Source organism: Calypte anna, chromosome 7 (genome assembly GCF_003957555.1).
Source record: "Calypte anna isolate BGI_N300 chromosome 7, bCalAnn1_v1.p, whole genome shotgun sequence".
Lineage (NCBI taxonomy): Eukaryota > Metazoa > Chordata > Aves > Apodiformes > Trochilidae > Calypte > Calypte anna.
Genome location: NC_044253.1, coordinates 19,141,054 through 19,163,024, shown reverse-complemented (window position 1 = coordinate 19,163,024; position 21,971 = coordinate 19,141,054). Strand labels below are relative to the sequence as shown.

The window sequence follows — 21,971 nt, the reverse complement described above, 5'->3', positions numbered from 1 at the left end:
GGATATTGGATGACCCATTCCTTATATATTAGATTAATTACTCCATTACCTGTTTTCCATACCCACTGCGATTCACAGAATTTATTCCTAGAAAACTAGAATGAGATACCAATCAAGAGAGATTTCTTAATATTTTGATAAATAAACTGTATCTCAGACACTATCATTATATGTATATATTTATCATGGTCTTAACATTCTATTCATTGTGTATGTAGAACACACTCTTCTGCATTGTTGCAGATTAATGACGTGGCTGAACATCTAAGCTTCTAAGATGAATTTTAAAGGTTTCTTTAGAGTGTACAGAATTGTAACATTTGCAGCACAAATGCTGAAACAGTATAATGACAGACCTACGTTCTCTTTTTCTTCAGTTGGGGCTCATTATAATTCCTTTTCAGAAAGGGAACTCTGCTGCAGATAATCTCCAGAGAAGTACTTCCATATGAACCCTTTCATATGCTGGAGACACCCAAAATCTCCTAGTGCTTGGTGATCACTGAGAGTGGGCAGTTTGTGGCACTTGAGCCAAAAACTTACTCAGCATTTTTTTACCAGTGCTCTTTATGTCTGCACAGTATTCCTGAGGCAGAGCCAAGAGCAGGACTGGTTAAAATTCGCATGAGAGCAAGTGAACAACAAATCTCCATTAATGTGCAGTTACCAGGTCTGCAGAATCTGAAATGTGCAATATTGCAAGCTCAACACTGCAATGGAAGTTTACCTGGCAACAGTGTCCCTGCTGTGCAGGGCATGAAAGTGCTGTCCTCCAGGCTTGTTGAATGGTTGCTTTAGCCCATGCCCATTAAGGTGGCTGCTTCTCTGGTGCTCAGATTGAGAGAAGCTGTCATTATACCTCTAGGAAGAAGTTGTCAAAAATTTCTAAAGTAAATGCAATCTATATCCTAGACTGGCTTGTTTTTGAAAATTGTTTTACGAGCTCCTAGCAGTGTCCTGTTTATGTATAGACACAGTAAAAAAGGCAAATTGGATTTCTGGGGGAGAGAGAGAGACCATGTTTTATTTACTAGCTTTCCATTTATCTTTGAGTTGGAGAAGCTTTGATTGAGAAATCAATACCAGTTTTGTTTTTCTGCAGCTGTGGTGCAATGCATAAGTTTAAAATATTAAAAATAAAAGAATTCATAGGATTTAGCTCTTTAGCAGTTTTAAAGAAGTCACTATTGTTTTGATAGTCTTCTCTCTCAAACTCCATATCAGATGACGGTCTGGAGCCATCAAAAGAGAATGTTAAGATAGCCTCAAGCCCTAATCAGTTTTCCAGAGACTGTAAGGTGATGGCGATGATCTTGAGCAGCTGGTTATACCAGAGGCCCACTGGAATTTCTGCTTTAAAGAAATATTTTAGTACTCTGTTAATGACGCTTGGAAATTTCTTCGTCAGTGATCATATTAAGCATTTTAGGCTAAACCTCTACTGATGCTTGAAGAGGGGCATTTTGGGACTATTGAAAATTGTATAATTCATAAAACATTGAAACTATGTTTAAACTGGGGAGAAATTTCCTTTGTTCATTGTTAAGTTCAGTACTAAAACTGTAGGTACCTGACGTATCTCAAAGTTTTTCATTACCCCATATTAATTGCTTGAAATATTCAGATTCCTGCTTTATTTGTTTTTTTTCTGGGGTTTATTTCATTCCAAAATGCAACATTTTAAAGGTGCTATGCCTGTAAGATGTCAAACACATCCAGGCTGTAGCTAAGACTGGAGGAACTCAGTAAAAATTCAACCTGAGGAGTAAATATTCTGCCTTTTAACCAAGTGATAAATCTGTATTTGTAAACATCATCATTTCCAGAAACATCCTCCATGAAAAGAAAGATTTCTGGGAATGATCAGTCAGCAATAGTATCTGAACTGTTTAGTATTTAGAATTTTAAGGGAGATTCTGATCAGGGCTGTTATTAGCACTACTAAGTAATTTGTCACCTGCAAACGCTCTTCATGACCATGAAGAACTTTGCAAATATACAGAAAAAAGATAATTCAGCTTTTACAATTATACTTAAATAAGTATATACTATATATATATATATAGTATCATATACAACTATACTTAAATGAGAATCAAATACTTGAACATGTTACAGCTAATTATAATAATGCAATTATTATAATTATAATAATATAATGGTTTATGAAACTTCCTACCTCAAGGTCATAGAATTGAATCATAGAATACTAGGTCAGAGGGGACATCAAGGATCATCTGGTTGAACCTTAATGGTTAACACATGGTCTAGACAAGGTGACCCAACACCCCGTCTTGCTAAATGTTGAACATGTTCAATGTTGGAGAAACCACCACTTCTCTGTGGAGATTATTCCAGTGGCTGATTGTTCTTATTGTGAAAAATTTTCCTCTTGTGTTCAGTTGGAGTCTCCCCAGGATTAACTTGTTCCCATTGTCCCTCACCTTCTCCATGAAGACAAAGGAATCTTCATCTTTGTAGCCACCCTCCAAGTACTGGACCATGATTATGAGATCTCCCCTAAGTCTTTTTTTTCCTCAAGGCTGAACAAACACAATTCCTGTTGACATGAATTTAGGTAGTGGCGACCTGCCTAAGTTATTTAGCAGCCTACCAGTAATGCCTGCTGAAAAGCTGAACAGGGAAACATGCAAGCATGTGAAGTCTTTCTAAACCAGTGTTCAGGCACATTCAAAGGAGACAGGTTGCAGGGGATGTGTCCACCTTAGTCTTGCCCTTTGTATGTCAACATTTGAACATTAGTATTTGGTTATATTATGGTGTGTTTTAAATAAATACTTAGTGTCATAAGGTTGCTTGCTGTGTTTTTTTTAATCACTGTAATATCTTCAGAGAAGATATTTAAAAATTTATAATATTAGAAGTCATTGTTAGAGCAACTGCTCATAACACTCTGTATTGATAAATACTTGAAAATTAAGTATTAAATTGAGAGATTCCAAGAGCTTTTTGTGAAGGGCAAATCATGTCAGGCCACCACTTGGCTGTGGAGAAGTTTGGCTTCACATAGTTTGCATTCAAGCAAAATCTCGATGTAAAGATATGAAAAAAAGAATATCAGAACAATACTGTAATTTACTGTAGGGAATCAAATTAATTACAGCTTCCTTGGGTCACTGAATCACAGCTAATGTGTGAAGTATCTGTTATATAGTAGTTGACAGCCTAATACATATACTAATTAGCTTTATTTTCTTATATCTTTACATGCCAAAATTGTATGACAGTGACAAAAATGCAGTTTTATTTGTTGGCCCTTTTTCATGCAACTCTCACCTTTGCAGTCACTGCGCCCTTCCTTTCCTGCCATACTGCACCCACCCCACTCCAGTATGGTTGAAACTGGGGTTTGCTGATGCCCTTTTTTTTTTTGTAGAGAAAGCAAAATGAGAAATATATAATGCTGTCTGATTTAGCTCAATCTGAGGCGGATCCAATGCAGCTGGAGTTTGTTGTGTGAGCAGTTTCTGTTACTTAGCAGTCTGAATTATAAAAAGGAGCATTTTTTGTGTAGGTTCCAGATTTGGCTGCACAGCTGTCATTTGAATACACAGGAACGTATAGATCTGACGAGGCAGTGTTATTGGCAATGCAGTCTGTGGACACATCATATGACTCTGGCACGGGAACGTTTGGGTTTTTTTCTTTTGATTGAAGCCATGAGTGAAGATGTTGCATCTACCATCACTGCTCAGTGGGAAGGTATAAAACAAGCAGAAGACAAGTAGTATTTAGTCGTGTCATCCTAGGGGCTGACCTGGAAAAGATACTGGTTCTTTCATAACAGACCACCGTGCCCAAACTGCTTCCTTTTCACATTTCAGAGACGAATAATTAACAGAAAAGTAACGAAAATTAATGAAATATCTTACTCATTTAACACTGGATAAAGTAACCTACTTCTCAGTGCAACCCCTGTCCTTAGTTCCTTGCTGAAGGAAAACGGGGCTGCAGATTTTCAGGCTAGTGTCAATCAGGGAATCTTTTAAAAAGCAGCCTTCTTCAGATGGTTCGTGTCTTTCGCCGGTAGATGGGGCTGTCCCTCAAGGCGATGCTTGGGATCTTTTTTTTTTTTCTTTCCCCTTTTTCCTTTCTTCACCCTCCTCATTCTCGTTGTTCCTCTTCTTCCCATCCCCCTTCGTTTTGCCTTTTTTAATCTTTTTTTTTAATGCTTCCTCCCCCCCCCCCCCCCCCCCGCTGTTTGCTGGTTCCTGTTAGGTACCACAGACTGAGCCTCGAAACAGGAAGCTGAAAAGCAGCAGAGAGGATACTGCAGAGGTCTTCTTTTTTTTTTTTTTTTTTTTTTTTCTCCTTCCCAATGAGAATGCAGCAATTTATAAATACCTGGTAATCTTTTGGAACTAGGAATCTGAGCAAGTTTACTAGAAAGCATTTCAAGTATTTTATCATCATTATCTCTTGAAATTTTTAATTTTTGTTTTCCTTACAGTGGATTTGAAATTCATGTTTTATCAGGTAAGCCATCAGGATGTTAAGTCCTGGTCTTTAGTTCATTTATGAGAGCAGTCTGCATGCCCTGCCCTCCCCACCCCTTCTGTTTTTTTCCTTTTTTTAAGTTTTTCTTTTTTGTTGTTTTTAAGCTTATAATGAAGGAGAAAAATCAATTTTAATGTTTAAGAAATTGTTTCAAAAGGTGCAGTCTGATGTTTTTGGCAGCACAGCATTTTTTTAAAGACGGATTTCACTGGCAATATATTTTTGGGTGTTGGACAGATATTTAAATTCGTGTTGAAAAATTTTTCCCCCAACTGTTCAGATGTTAACAGAGGTTATGTTCTTTCACATGGAAAACATATTAAGGGCTAAAGCAGGCATCGGTGTAGTGATTGCCTTAGCATTGCAGGACTGTAGTTTTCCTTTCCATAGAGAAGCTCTGCTTTATGCCTATATACTTCAATGTTTGAAGCTTACCAAAGGAAGAAAAGGCTCCTCATTTTTTCTGTCTCCCTCTGCCCTTGATCTTTCTAGTCAGGTATGCTGCTAGAAGCTCTGCCTTCCATTTGCATACTGATCAGGACTGGTTGTAATGCTGCAGATGTCTCTCGGTTCATATTCTGAACCGTCTTGCTTTTTCAAACAGCACAAGAAATTTGCCAGGTGGACATCAAGCTCTTTCAGCATCTTTTCTAAAATGGATTTGTTCTCTGCTGCTTGTCTGAGGTATGTGCTCAAATGACTCCCACTGAACTAGTTTACCTGGGATTGGGCTGTCTGTTCAACCCACTCACCCTTCATCCCCATTTAAAAAAAAGGTTTTGCTCATTCTGCAGTATTTGAAAATGGATTGGTGTTTCCTATCACTGCTGAAACCTGTTCAGTTGTACGTACTATGGAAATTATTATTTTGTAGTTATGATGTCAAACTTTTGAGCTGTATTGGCTGATATTAATTCTGCCCCTACTGTTCTGTTGTGCTTTTCAGACTTGACCAATGTGTTAATATAAAATACAATGGGAAAATGTCTGTGCTAAAAATTACTCTGAGAATACCAGGATGATTACTGTCACAAGTGACACCCTGTTAGTTTGTTCTGTTGAGCCTGATTTGTGTGGTCTTTAGTATTTGTTGAACTACTCAGACACAGGAATGCAAGTTCTAGACAGGCAGGCAGCCTTAAACTGTCTTCAGCTTGCCAGGTAGTCACAGAAAGTTTTCATTATTTTAAAGGAAGTGTCAGTTATGGGAGGAGGGGAAAATAAGAGATTTAGCCATAGGCATGGTATAATCAGTACAATTCTAGGGAAATCTGAGAAAAAACAGTTTCCATGCGTAGCATCTTGCACTAGGAATGAATAATCTTATTTCATTTTAAGATTAAATCATCTATAATGATTTACAGGATTTCTATATAGATTAATGCATATAATGCATAGATTAATGCATATAATGAAATAACGTATCCTGTCAGCCATTTAAACAATGCTTTATATCAGGGATAAAGGGTAGTTACTGATCAATGAAAGCTACATTGAAATTGTCATATTATAACCTAAGCTTGCTTTGAAGCTTCAGCTGTAAATGTGAACAACTGAGATAGTTAGGAAGCTAAAATAAATACCTAATTATTTCATTCTTAAAATGAAGGGGGCCTTGAACTAGAAAACCTTCAGAATGCCTATGAATATGACTCCTCTTCAATGGCCCATCCCAATCCTACGCATTTTGGACATCTCATTGTTGACTCTTAAGGATGGATCACTGCTATCCACATCACACCACACCCTTCCACCATGTGAATTCTACTGGAAGAGTTTTGTACATTAATGACAGAAGCAGATGTATTTAGGAGATAAAACCACAAAGCTTAGTACTGGATCTTGTTCCTTAAATGGTATTTTACTGATCCTTCTCTTGCTTTTGGCTACCTTAAATTGAAGAACCATGTTTGAAGTGCAAAGGCTTTCCTGCTCTTCATTATAAGTATTCTGGCAGTAATCAGAAGTGGGTACTTTGCAAATTCCTTTTGAAAAGGAGCAGGAAGCTTGCTCTAATTTGTGTGTGCATGTATATTTAGAACCTTGATACTTCTTTTGGATGAATATCTTTTCTCTCATTTTATTAATATTCTGGACTCCAGCACAAACTCGCCTGTGGAAAAATATTTTTGGAATTTTGGGTTAAACATTTTGAGGAGACTTTTTTACTATCTTCCAAAACCAGGAACATATTCTTACCTTCTTTTTCCCCATTGAAGACAGCTGATATAGGTATCTGTATAGGAGGCAGTGGGATTTCACAGGAGACCTGTATTTGACCTGTAGACTTTCTGTTGATGCCAGAACAAATACAGAAGACTAAATTCAAAACTGAACTATACATATTCACACTTGTAAACTGAAACAAACAACTGTATGCTGCCACTGAGACATACTAGATAAGGAATATAATGAGGCTTTTTTTAACACAATGTTTTAGGGCACTTAAGAGAACAAATTGGTCAGAGAAAAAAAAAAATCCAAAATATTCTAAAATGGAAGAAAAAAGAGAACCTTTGAGTAAATTTTAAGGATCAAAAGCTGCAGCCTATCTTTCTGAGTGAACCTAAAGTTATACGTAGATGTGGAGTGTTATGTGAGTTCTCCAAATGCTTTTCCTAAAGCTCAGTAATTCTGGCACATGCTACTTCCCTTGTTCTAGTTGTAGGTTTATTATTTTTAGATTTCTATCCATTAAAACATATAACAGTTAGATGGAAACAACTGAAAGTTTGGTATGGGTGAAGTAATTAATTAAATAGCAAAGGTATACTCTGAAATCATTGTCCTTTCCATTGTAGACTTAGTCCCTTTTCTGTAAGGTACACTTTTTTCATTCATTATTAGTAATATTTATTTAAAGAATCACTTTGATGTCTTACTGAATACATGGATGTTCAGTGTTTTCAGTCTTCCTGTCTTTTACTGATTATTGTGTCATTTCTGTCTCTTCCACTTTCACAAGTGTGTGTGGTTCCAGGCCTCTCTTCACACTCCTATAATGAGCTATTTATGTCTGACAAAAATAATTTTTTTTTACTGATTACAAAAATTCTGGGTAGCGCCCTTTCCTGTCACATTAAATATAATTTGAAATACACATTTCTGATTCAGCCACCATTCTGTTTATTGCTTGCCTTCATTAGCCCCAGAAATTCTCTCTCTCCTTCCTCTGTGCTAGGAAATTCTCAGTATGTTGCTTTTTCTGAATGCAAATTTCCATCACTTTCTTTCTCAGCAGTATCCAGTGCATCTCTGACCATCTTTCCTGTAGTCTATTTTAAAGTGTTTCCATCCTTCTTTTTATTGATTTCCAGCTGAAGTCTGTGTTTTCAAGCTTTATCCTCTCTCATGCCCTCTATCTTGCCTATTTATTTCATTACCTTGTAAACATACAGTCACTCTTTCTTCTACTCTTAAACAGATTCTATAATTTGCTTCCAACATTGACTTTTAAAAATTATTTCATAATACACTTTGAAACGCTGAGGTTCATCCTGCTATTAAAACAAACCAAAACTAAATAAAAAAACAAATCCTGTCAAGGTCAGAAAGAAAAATGTAGGAATAAATGTAGAGGCTTGTGTGGCTCAAAGAAGCTTTATTTAATAGTAGTACTGGTTAAAGGTGACAAAACTAAGCAGCAACTATAGTACTTTACAGTAATGTATCTGAAGAAAACTCTCAAATGCTTGTTTATTTAAGTGCATTTTGAGCCAATGACTTGGCTGGGTTCCAGATGTATTTGCCTGCAGTAGTACCATCCTCTCATCCTCCCTGGACTCCATTTTCTACTCACTCTTTAATGGTGTTTCCTTCAGAGTGAGATCTTTTATTTTCTTTAATGATTTAGAGTGTCTAACCACTTGCTTCAAATTGCTGTTGTTTCAAATTTATTTGCCAAGAGGAAATCATACCTGAGATAGTTCTAAGGCAGGCCATAGGTCATAGGTGCTCCTCCCAAAATGCCTCTGTAGGGCTCTTGCAGTAGCTTTGCAGGGCTCTTGGAGTGGGTCTACAGATGAAAAGAGAAGGGAAGAGATTGGTGGATCATTAGAAGCTGAGTACTGTAAATTAATTATGTTCTTTACATCGGCAGTGGGTGAAAGTAAAGACCAAAGAAATGGGCACAGGCAGATGAGATAGGGGAAGGAAGCTGCTAATAGAGGTGACAGTGAAGAGCTGTAATAGAGTGTCAGAGTAATCTGTGAAACTTGTTATGAAGGTCTGCAGGAAGATGTTAGAGGAATCTTCTGTTGGGAAGCAGATTTAGCAATTTTGCCTTTGGCAGGGAGAGCAATGAGGTGGCCTCTGACCAACCCAGGTTTTCTGTATATCTATACAAAGTAGATATCTGAAGTGCAATAGATACATTTTTTAAAAAGTATATCATAAATTATAGAGACCTACTGAAATAGAGCTAAAAGCTATCTTCATTAGGATTTTCTTAAGTGTGTAAGCATCCCCTCAATACTTTTATTCTACAGTATGTACACAATGCAACACTTCAAATATATCTAGAAGAAACAGAAAATACGTCCTAAAAAACCTATTTAATTTCTCAGTCATTTCTTTTAGATTAAATAGGTTAATGGTTAACCATAGTGAGGATGGGATCAAAAGGGATAGAAAATGGATATTTGGCAAATCTGGTTGTTTTTTGGTTACTGTCAGGAGAATACTATAAATTTATTTAATAAGATTTTTAAGTGGTAGTTTATCTTTGGTAGAGAGAACCAGGACACTTCAAAAGCTGATTAAATACAGTGAACACTCCAGACCCATTTCAATGTTTTATATTCTGTGTTAATGTTTAGTATTTTTCAAAACTAAGAAACCCAGTCTGATACATCTGTTTTCTGAAATGAAACCCTAAATCACACCAAATATATCACCTGAAATGTGCCCTGAAGGACAGAGATGGAGAACTTCTCTGAGCTCCATACTGTCTACATTAACAATGCTTAACTGAAAAAGAATTCATCCAATGATTTAATGGATTTTTTCTTAAACATTAACCAAGTGATCCTAATGTTATCTACAAACCTCACATCCTAGTGTTTTGCCTTCAACTCAACTTATTTTCTCATTACATGCACGTTGGGATAGATAGACCACAAAGAATGACCCTTTGCTATGCTTTCAGGAGTTCAAATTGTCTCAAAACAGAATTTATCACAAATCTACTACTCTGAATAAATAAAACATCTAAAAAAGAAATTGCACTCCAAGGAAAATGATCTATGTATTACAGTAAATTTTTGCCTAGTAGTTTTCGCTCCATCTGTGGCAAGAGTAACTGGCATGGGGATAATCTCTTGTCTGCAAAGCATCTCATCCTCAAAAACCTGGTGGCTGTATGCACCCTGTCAGCAGGGTATGACTTCTGCTGTGAGCTAACCTGAGTGATGTCACCAGACTCATTGAGAAACTTGGAACTAAAACAAATGAGAATTGTACCAGGGTCAGCTCTTTTTAACAAGAGAGATGATTATGTCCTCAGATCCAGGAGTATTTCTTACCAGTGATTAATGAATTGGCTTCTAAGCTACAAGCAAACAAAATAAACATGAGATAAATATATGTATATAAAACCATGTAATTATTTACCTAGGAAGTGGTAATAACATGTATTGAGCACATTTTTTTAGAGTCTGGCTTTAAAATAAGCTAAATAAATTCACAAACTGGAATAATATGTGAATGAAGTAAATATATTTTCACTTCTGAATAACAAAAAGGAAACAGCACAACACTGTCTCGAGCATTCTGTAGTTGGAAAAAAAATATCAACAGCTTCTTTTTCTTCCATGAAAATCAATATTATGGAAGTACCATTGTTAACCAGTACTTACAAGAGATGTGGACCAATTCAAACAAAATCTCTTTTACTTCTTTTTAATAATTTTGAATACTTAAATGAAAGCCAGTGTACATGATTTATTAAAAAGACATTTCTATTTAATGGAAGATCAAATTGGTTTTGTTTAAAAAAAAATCGGTAAGACCTATATAGGGACTAAGAAAAGGAAGATATGTCAAATATACTTAAAATTTACTGCAACGTAGTATACTTTACACAATAGCACTGGGACCGAGGACCTTTGTAAAACTTTATTTATTGACACACCTAGGTGTGTCAGAACTTACACCCACCTTTCTCACATAGAAATATGTGAGAAATTTTTGCAAAGTATCTTTATTGTACTACAAAAGCTGCTCTCCAGAGATTCCTCAGCCTTTTTTTGAGTCTGTGATTCTGCGATACAAAGCCACATCCCAGGAGTGTAAGGTGGAGAATATCACTAGCTTATTCAGCTGTAATAAGAGCAACTATGCACCAAGGTGTGACAAATTAAAATATAAAAAATATATAAATTATATTATCTATAAATATTAAATATTTATATTAATATAAATAGAAACTGGGAAACGTCAGCGTAGGGAGGGTCTTGGATCACCAGGTATAAGGACTGTAGCTGCTCTGAAGTGAAAAAATGTTCATATTTCATGAGTAGGACTCTAGTAGACAGCTTTATTGATATACATATACAATCAGATTAGAAAAAACTTGTAGTTACTTTGAGTACCTTTTAAGTAGGATTTAAATTGAAGATTAATATTATTCACATAATATTCTTAGGTTTTTTATTTTGGAATTCTATTTTGAAAATGCTTTTGGTTTTTTTTACAACACTAGTATCAGTGGCCGTACCATTTTTATTTTTTTTTTTTTTGCACACAAACTTCAGTCCAGCATATAAAGAATTGTTTTCTCCTTTGGTTAACTAAATACTTCACTCACTTGGGTTATCATTACAGGTTGAAAATGAGTGAAAATGAGCTTGGAAGGGCATTCATATTTTGTTGTTTGGGTTTTTTTAACTAATTGTTATATGTAATGCCAGTCCCAAGAATTCTTACAGCTTAATTATAGGGCTGCAGCCCTGTATCTTTTAGACAGGAGGTCCAGTAGTTTTGAACTGCTGCACAGGTTGGCTGTGAAGCTGCCACCTGTGAGCACTGATCTCAGGCTTGCCCTCTACTTTCATCTCAAGACAGATTTCTATACATCTGTGAAGTCTAAGTTCTGACTAGTCCTGAATCAGAACTAAACAATGTTTAATAGCTCTGCTAGGAAAACCAAAAGGCAAATGGGTCAAGAGCAGAGAACAATAAATTACAAGACATGGTACCAAGAGCAAGCTGAGTCACTGATTATCTTGGGTTAGTGCAGTGGTGTTGTGGAAGTGGAGGGGGCCACAAGGGTGGCTCCTGTGAGAAGCTCCTGGAAGCTCCCCCAGTCCCAATTCTGGCCAATGCCGAGCAGATATGGGAAATTGGATGTGCCTCCTGTAAAAGTATTAAGGGAAAGGAAAATAAAACTGAAAAAAAACCCAAAAAAGCCCAAACCAAACAAAAAATAACAAACAAACAAAACCAAAACACAAACAAAAAAACCCCTGTAGAGCAGAGAAGAGGTTAAGAGGTCAATGCCAGAGCAAAACCACCAAGGTCTGTGAAGAAGGGGGAGAAGGTGCATGAGCATGGATTTCCCTGCAGTCCTTGGTGGGGTGGCAGCCGTGCACCTGCAGCCCGTGGTGGAGCAGTTCCTGAAGAAGCTTGGTTCCTGAAGGACCACGGTGAGGAAAACGTGGATTTATAGCTCCTGAAGTGTAGGAGGTGGGCAGACGTGAAGCTGCAGACTGTGTGGAATCTGAGGGGGTAGATGTGGATCTGCAGCTGTGGAGGACTGTTCCCGAAGCAGCCATGACTCTGTGTGCAGCCCAGGCTGGAGCAGTTCCTGAGGGACTGCACCTGTGGGACGGGCTCATGTCCCAGGGGTTCCTGAAGGATTCTCTCCCATGAGAGGGACCCTGCACTGGAACAGGGGAAGAATGTGAGGAGTCCTCCCCCTGAGAAGAAAAGAGCAGCAGAAACACTGTGTGGGGAACTGACCCTAAAGCCCCACTGCTCCTCCCCTGTGCCCTGAGGGGAGGTGGCAGTGAAGCAATTTAGACTCAGGAAGAAGGGAGGGGTGTGATGGGGGAGGTATTAAGATCTGCACTTTTTCTCTTTCTCTTTTTAGATTAAACTATTTTCTTTTTGCTTCTCAAGTTGGGTGTGTCGGTTTTGCCTGTTTCTGTAATTGGGGAATGCAAACCTCCCTGTCCTTGTCCCTGTTAACGATCCTTTAGGTGGATTCTGTCCTACAAGGGGGGTGAGGGAGCAGAGGTCTGGTTGGTACCATCTGGGCCTAAACTGTGACACTGGTACGGTACCCCCTCTCTTATGTCTGCATACCTGATTCCTAGGCAATAGCAAGCACTTAGTTTCTTGGAAAAAAAAATAAACAAAAAAAGCTCAGAAAATATGAATCAATTTTTTAAAAAGCAGGGAGTAGTAGCTGAGCAGCCTAACCACTGAAGATTTTTGAAAGGTATCTTGAAAAAGAAGAGGTTAAAAGGAGGATAATGAGGGAGCTTTGCAGATATTTGTGTCTCTAAATGTGTGACGGGAATGTTCTTTGAAAGCACAACTACTCAGAAAATCGCCCTAGATATGGTTTTGTTTCCTAAGGCCAAAGAAGTTCTGCTGTTTCTATGTCAACATGGTGGAAACAGGCTCTTTGACAGTAATAACCTTGTGAGTGGCTAAGAAAGACTTTATCTTAGATATGTATGAGGAGGCGGTAAAGTACAGTAAGATTTAGATATAGTCTGGCTCCAAAAGAAGGACATCTGATATGTCAGAAAAGTTGGATTTACATGACTGTTAGTAGCACAGGCACCACAACTCTCAGCAGTCCTTAGGCTTGGTTCCTAGACTTTCATGTGCTAAGATGGTGTGTTAAGCACTCATAAACAGGGACTAATAGCTTCACCTAGAAATCGAAAATTCTTAGAGCAGCAACAGCAGTAGAAGGAACTATGAAATAATTTAAATTTGGGTCAGTTTTTCTTTTTGACCAACCACAAGATTAAAAACCCAGTAAAACTCTGAAATCCCAATAACATTAGATATCGTAGTCTATAATTTTTTTCACTTTATCTTTTTGACTCAATTCTTTATTAAATGTTTCTATTCCTATATTTTGAAAAATCACATTAATATCCTGGACATTTGTTAGTAGAGTTAGAATAAAAAACATTAAATTACTGGAAACTCACCAGCATCTTGAAAGCAAAAAAAAGGTGAAATCTTTGCTTTCAAATAAAAGTCAGTGTGGCTAACAGTCTTCTTTCAGTGGTATTCAGACCACTGCTTCTGCAGAATTACTAATTCCCAAGCCCTGCTTTTCTTTACAAATCTGATGCTTTTTACAATAAGGTGTAGCCCAAAGGGTGTGGCAGAGGCAGCTGATGCTGTTGCTTGTTTTTAACCATATAATAGCAAAAACTCTTTCATTGCTTCTACGAGTTTTCTGAAGATTTTTTTCCCCTCTATGCAACTGAAAATCCTGTGAGCATTCTGTAGGACCTTTTCAAATCTCAAAACTAAACACTGGAGGAAATAAATGAGAATTTGAAAAATGCTAAATAGTCATCCTCTTGCCTCATCACTCCCCTTCTGTCATTCTTTTCCCATGCCAGTAACCTTGCTGTTCATCAGGTCAGGTGATGGAAACATCTAAACTTTAACTTAAGTTAGTGTGTACTATTTGTTGGCTTCCAGAATTCAGACAACTAATTTTTATTTCAGTGCATATTTATATACCATGTTTTGATGTCTGTGGTATGAGTTAAATAAATATAGTTAGTCAAGTTCCTGTAATCTAATGTAATTAAGTCCTTGTTCCCAGATCTACATAATTTATGCTGAGAGGGCACATCAAGAAGATGGTGAAAAAAAATATGGGAGAATCCTATTATCAGTTTGGTAATACAGATGTTTGCCTTATAAAGCTGTCGATGAGAATTAAATTTGATTTTATACATGAGCTACAGGGAGTCATAAAAAGTTGCATAGTCCTGTTATTCTAATATGATTTCTGTCCTTCCAAATGTGATGCTTTGGGTATCTCACCTGCCTTAGCTACCTCTACTAGCACTAAAATAGAGATAAACAGGCCAGATACAACTCGGTGTTGTGAAGAAAGGAACAGGGTTTTCTCCTTAGCTAAGACCTTGCCTACTTAACTGTAGTAGCTGGCCATACCTTCCTTTGTCTCCTCCCACAAATTCACACTTTAAGGAAGATAATTTATGTTTTTTTTTATTATTCTGAAGTAGAGAATCATAATGAGTACTTGATGAATCAAAAATAACAAAAAACTGCGATGAAACAGTGAGAAGTAATAAAACATAAAGGCTTAGACTCTGAGTTTACATGTAGATTGACTGTTTTATATTTATTTTGGAGTAGCTGTGGTCTGTTAACCATGCTTTAAATCAGCTGGTATGTTTCCCAGGCATGTTGCTTATAACCCCACAAATACATAGTTATTCTCTATGAAGACGAAGTTATCGATGCACCAAGAGCACTTCAGAATATTATGGCTACTGTTTACTACCCTGATGCTTTTTCAAAACAGTAAGAAGTGTAATTTTTAATATAACTGGTTTGTTAGTTTATATCAAAAGCAAAAAAAAAAAAAAATGTGTGACACAGGGCAAGGACAGAATGAAGGGCAAAGATAAAATGCTGCTTACTCTAGCAAGATTCTCTTCCCTGCGTTTTCCCTTAGCAATCAGTTTTGCAGGGCTTGGAAGTACAAGGAAACAGCAATCTGTAGAGACATTTGAGGGTTCCTTCCTGAAATTCAGAGAGAATTTACCAGAGAGATTTACCAGGCAGTGAAAACAGTCCAGCTTCATTGATAATCTATTAATATTTTAATCTCTTTGAGTTAATTTTTACTTTCTATTATGACTGAGAGGTGAGTTATTTCTTACATCACCAGCACAACAAATCATATTTTGTGATATACATAGTGAAGTCTTGTGAGTCATTGATTCTGCAAGCAGCAACACGAATGAGCAATGAATCTGTTGAAAGATTGAATCATATAGCAGCAGTGTACAAGTGTAGTCTCAATGGCCTTTTACCAAATTGAGAAATTGGAGTATAAAAAAAAAAAAAAAAGTGGGGCTGGGGAGCTCTGTTTTAATCCACCACTACTTTCAATATATGCAAAGTTTTACCTATAAAGTAAAGAACATTAATTATTCCCTAGAGCATATTCTCTAGTTCATGCCTTTCACTTGTTTATCTGTGTGTGACATGACTTGGGTAACAGAAGAGCAAAAATACTATTCTGTTCTATTGACCATGTCTATGCAGTGTAAACATTTACATCACATGCAGTGTTAAATGTGGAAGAAGCTAAACATCTGTGTAGTATGTTCTAGAAAGCATGGCACTTTGCTGTGTGGTTTATCTGAGAAGATACAGCTTTTTGAAGTTAATTATATATTGCTATGCTGAGTAAAATTAAATGCTGGCTACTATTAAAAGTTATGCTGTTGATAAAATTGGCACCTGAAGGTTGGAGGGAGAAAACGTCTTTCTTTTAGGGATCATGTTTGATTTCAGTATTCAGATGTAAAGGTGATCATGGGAGGGTTTTTATGGGTATTTATGTAGGTGGAAGTATAAAGCTGAACCGTACCTGTTGTACCACAAGCATTGGTTGAACTGGTCTCTTATGACCAAATTCTTACATTTCTAGCACATAGGATTGAGTGGAACTTCAACATCTAAACATTCTATGTATTTTGTGGCAAATAGAAGCTGAATTTTGATTCATGGGTGCCATCACAGATGATCAAACATCACAGCGTGTTATATTTTTAGATTTAGGTGTATGGATAATATAAAGACAGGAGCTTGCTAAAGTTTAGGTATTTGCAGTACTGAAGTTCTATATGTATATGCTAAGGTCCTCCAGACCAAAACTTTAAAGAAACACTTTTTACTATTTGTTATGAAGGCATGAAGAACATGAAAGCTAAAAGTAAGCCAGATGCTTATCAGATTAGGAAATAATTTTGTTCAAACCTGTCCCTTTTTTTGAGAGTTGTGTATTGTTTAGTTGACTCCTTCAAAGGCTACTGTGCAACTGCTTTGGAATTGTTTTTTGACAGGGCACCATCTCTGACATGTCCCTTTATTTTGTTTAGAAAATTTACTTTGTTAAAATTTGAAGAATCTAGACATTAGCAGAAACTGTGGATATTTGACAGTTTGAATTACTGTCTGTGTAGATCTACAACTGTGTGGGACATACAGCAGATCACATCCGTCAGGGAACTGCTGAACAAATTACATGTATGTTGCCCAGATGGTCAGAGTGTGCATAGCTAATCCAGAGGAGTTAATATGCATGGGCAGATCAACTGTGCATTCTGCAATTACACAGGTGCAACTGAATAACTACAGAGTTATTCTGTAATCCTGTATGTGTTTTACAGATGGTCCGTGCACACAGATTATATCGAGCACGCTCTGGAATTATCTGTTTTACAACAATATTTACTGCAAAGTATATATGACTATATTCTGCCTGAGGAATTTCAGAATATACACAATTATTATACTATGAGTACCTTGTTTTCCAAAATTTGAAATGTTTTTAAATGTTTTTCCTACTGGTAGATGGCTGATAAGAAAGTCACTCAAACAGTTGGACATGAAGAAGGGAAAAAATTTTGTTCACTGCAAAAGGAGAATAGGAAACAACTTACTAAGAAATCCGTATTTTCCATATTCTTATATTCTTTCCTCTGCTGAATTACCAGTGCTATGCTAAAGAAAAAAAAATAAAGGCAAAAAGTCCATTTAGATCATGCAAGGAATTTGTAGTTATTCAGTTAATATATAATAAAATGCTTGATAGAAATCAGAAGGGTATCAGTTGATTAATTGGCCTAATATCAATTCTTATCCACCCCCTATATAGATAAGTGAGAGTTAATTTGTCTACTATAATAAAGGAAACACAAATCTTTCAGTTAACCGCTACAAAATGACAGATGAAAGTGATTTCGGTTTAAGACTCAAGTGATTTTTGTATGTATTTAATATTGAATTTTAAATTTATAGAAGATGTATGATCATGGAAATGTATGAGGCCAAGGAAAATGTATCTGGAATATTATCCTTTTATTTGCTAAATAGAGGATCAAAAATATTAAATCTTTATAAAGTCTCCTGAAAGATTTTGTTAAGTACAGCATACTTAGATTTAGATCTAACTAAAGGTGTCTACCTGGCTAGCTCCATATATCTGTATTTAGCTGTGTGGTGTGGTAGACCCTGGAAGCAAGGGATGCCATCTGCAGGGACCTTAACAGGCTTGAGAGGCCAACTTCATGAAGTTCAACAAGTGCAAGGTCCTGCACTGGCTTAGGGCAATTCCAAGCACAAATAGAGGTTGGGTGGAGAAAGAATTGAGAACATCCTTGAGGAGGACTTGAGGGTGTTGGTTGATAAGGAGCTCAACATGAGCCGGCAGTGTGCACTTGCAGCCTGGAAAGCCAACCATATCCTGGGCTACATCAAAAGAAGTGCGGCCAGCAGGTCAAGGGAGGTGGTTCTTTCCCTCTGCTCTCATGATACCCTTCCTCGAGTACTGTGTCCAGTTCCAGATCCCTCAGCATAGGAAGGACACAGACCTCTTGGAGTGAGTCCAGAGGTGGTCCATGAAGATGATCCAAGGTCTGGAGCGCTTCTTATAAGACAGGCTGAGAGAGCTGGGGTTGTTCAGCCCAGAGAAGAGGAGGCTCTGAGGAGATCTTTAAAGCAGCATTCCAATACATGAAGGGGGCCTACAGGAAAGGAGGAGAGGGCATGTAGTGATAGGACGAAGGGTCAGTTTTAAGTCGGAAGAGGGTAGATGTTGGATGTTAGAAGAAATTCTTTAGTGTGAGGGGTGTGAGACACTGGAACAGGTTGCTCAGGGAGGTTGTGGATTCCCCATCCCTGGAAGTGTTCAAGGCCAGGTTGGATGAGGCCTTGTGCAGCCTGGTCTATTGCCAGGTGTCTCTGCCCATGCAGGAGGTTTGGAACCAGGTGATCTTCAGTTCCCCTCCAGCTCAAACCATTCTATGATTCTACAATCTTTGACAGACCTGAGAACATTCTGGGATTAATTATAGAAAATTAATGCAAATTTCAATTCTGCAGGAAAAAATGCAGATATTCTTAGAAAAGCCCAAAGTGTTTTTTCATTTTTAAACTCAGTATGTAAATACAGCAGCTGAATTAAACGTTTTTGCAATGTAACTAATGGCTAGAGAACTGAGTTTGGCACGTGTCTACACTCTGCATGGGTGACTACTTCATGTTTTGCAGGAGATTATCTCCCTTTAATTTTTTTACAGTGAGAAATCTGACACCTCAGTTCTTTAAAAGTCATTCCTTGGATTGTGCATTCTGATTCCATACATTTGAGTGAAATATGTGGTTTTTTGGGTTTTTTTCTGAGAAACAAATAAAAACATAAAGTTACAGACCCCATAAGCACTTTGACCCTTCTTATTTTATCCACTATATTCCACTACTCAATTAATAAGTATGATTAAGAGGTTCGTGCTTATCCTGAATTAATAATTTAGAGGATTTGGGGTTTATTACTTAAAATATTTTAGTTACCTTGGTGTTTTTTTTAAATTTTCATTTATCACCTATGCTTTTCTTTCTTCTCCCTTAATTTCTTACCAAATTTCTTTTTCTCCTTGTTGAATTTTTCTCAACAACTTAACCTTATCTATATTTGCTTCCTGTCCTGCTCTTTTCTGATCTTACATCTAATTTTTTATTTTTCATCTCTGCATTTTTATACTCCTAATCTTACAATCTTATTTTTCTTTTTTCCATTTCCCATTCTTCACTTTCTCCCCAATTCTTTTGACATTCATGTATGGTCTTCTCTTATTTCCATTTTTCACTGATCTTCTAACACTTCTTTTTTTTTTTTAACACTTCTTTTCACAATTCCTGGTTTTGTTTGGCACCTTTTCATTTGTTTTACCCCAACAATCTCTTGCATTCCTTCTTCTTTGTTATGCCATAACTCTAGTTTATTTTAAGAAGTACTGACCTGCATTGACCAGTAAGTCCCCTGAAAGGCAGACTGATCATTTCACAAGCTATGGATGGAGATTTCAAGTATCTCTTTACACTTGGGCATGAGGGATGTATGCACTGTTGTGTGCCCCAATATGCATTTCATCTGTATGTCTGATGTCATCAGAAAAATACTCAGCAGTATGACAGAAGCCAGATCCTTTCCCCCCAGCCCCTTCCTCACTGGGTTTATTTTTGCAGTTGCAATATAAAAAATAAAGATATGTATTAGAATACATTAAGAATTTTCCAGTTACAGCTATTGAATAAAGAACCAGATGTATAGTAACGGTTAAATTGAAATGCATTATTCTTCTTGTTATCCAGAATAACTACCCATACAAAAACTTACTTGTACCCACTGATTTACTACCTCATATTACACAGAGCTGATCTTTTTTAATAGAAATTCTGATTCTACAGTGCTTGTTTTCTGATACTCTTGCTAAGCTCAGTGGAAATTTCTGCATCAGCTATGATGAGCTGTGCTATTTATAGTTAGCAATATAATCCTGACTGATTCCAAGGGACTGTGAGGTGATTTTGAGACTGAGGTGGTTTTAATTAGAGTTATGAGGAATGAATGTATCTAGTGGTTCTTAAGTATCATGGTTTTGATTATTTGGAGTGAAAGACCATTATAGTCCTAGAGTTGGGAAATTATTGCAGTTTATATAACTACCATAAGCACCCCACAAGTGACTATTAGAAAGGTCAAATCACCAACTAAACTGGTTTTTTTTAATCTTTTGTATATAATTTTCAATATTGTGTATTTGAATGTTTCATCATAGCATAAAAAATTTAAAAATAAATTTACACATTTCTTACTTGGTGAGTTTTAACATGTTTGTTTGAACTTTATTTTCTGCTTTCTTCTAGTATTTTCCTATGCAGAAGAATAAATGGTAATTAAAATGTGCAGGATGAAAAGATGGAGCAGTCAGTGCTTGTACCACCAGGACCAGACAGCTTCCAATACTTCACTAGAGAGTCTCTTGCAGCTATTGAACAACGTATTGCTGCAGAAAAAGCTAAGAATTCTAAACAAGATCGTAAAGACAATGATGATGAAAATGGGCCAAAGCCAAACAGTGACTTGGAGGCAGGAAAAACGCTTCCATTTATATACGGCGACATACCTCCAGGAATGGTGTCTGAGCCCTTGGAAGACATGGACCCATATTACATCAATAAAAAAGTAAGTCTGATATCAATCCTCTGCTCGTGCTTGAAGTGCTTAACCACGGTAATTTCATTTCTATGGCCTGGATGATATAACTCACTTCTTCAGTCTGTTAACTTGCAACCATGTAGGAAAATGTCATGCAATATTATGGAGACAGTTTAGCATTGCTAAAAGGGCTAGGTGTATAACAAGAGCTGACAGTATTTAATGCCAGTGACATATATGCATTCTGCTTTCCAGAAAGTTAGAGAATAAATATTTAATATCTTAAATTATAAAATTGTGATTTAGCTAGTGTATGTTTTAGAACACATATACCCTTGTGCACACTTGGCACACTGGTCCTGCTTTACATATGGAGGAATTTTGCAATAATACTCTTTTTACAATTAAATTAATAAAATGAGTAATAATTCTAACAACATGACTGTGTAATATTATTGTACAATTGATGTAGCAATGCATAAACAAATAGTGAAAAAATCTAGGCTTCTATTCACTTCTCTCTCAATCATTAACAAAGTACCCACTGCCCTCAATGGTACAGAACAAAATCCATCATCCTTAATGGATAGAAACCTTTCATATTCTTTTAATTTACATCAAAATTAACTCCTTTGATATTCTTGAATTTCTATCAAAGAAATGTTTATATGAAAGTTGAACCATAGGATGTAATTTTTTATTATAAGCAATGTATATTACTAGAGCAAATATTATACAGTGTATACATAATAAGTGACATACTTTGGAAACTTTTAACTAATGAATATATCTATAAACTGAGTATACCAACATGCTACACTTCCCTTAAGGTTCTTCACTTTTAAAAGTGACAGCATGAACCAATGCATAGCACATTTTATTCCTAGAAATCTACTTTGATAGCAAATTCATAGGAAATTTATGGAATCAATAGACAAACATAAGGATAAGCAGAAAATATCATAAAGAGGATGCAAAACTGGTTTAAAAGTTTCTGGTGGAACTGTCTTTGGACTGCCTTGGAATCTTTTCAGGATGCTTCTGTTGCATAGCCCATATGCAGCAGAAATGATTCACGGTTTATAGTGATATCTAGCTTGGGTGATACTTTTATTATTATTAGCTACTCTGATTATGACAACTCTATAAATATCAAGACAGGAATTATTTGGAATTTCACAATGTGTGGTGTTCTAGTGTCAAAGCTTGC

General features: G+C 36.6%; 1 protein-coding gene across 1 annotated transcript in view; it reads left to right on the top strand.

Annotated features, from left to right (window-relative positions):
• The first annotated feature begins 20,521 nt into the window (after positions 1–20,521).
• LOC103530650 (sodium channel protein type 1 subunit alpha) overlaps positions 20,522–21,971 on the top strand; it is a 60,692-nt gene continuing 59,242 nt past the window's right edge. The window contains exon 1 of the mRNA XM_030454714.1: positions 20,522–20,788. Coding sequence (XP_030310574.1) covers positions 20,522–20,788 — 267 coding nt within the window. The remainder of the gene's footprint in view (positions 20,789–21,971) is intronic.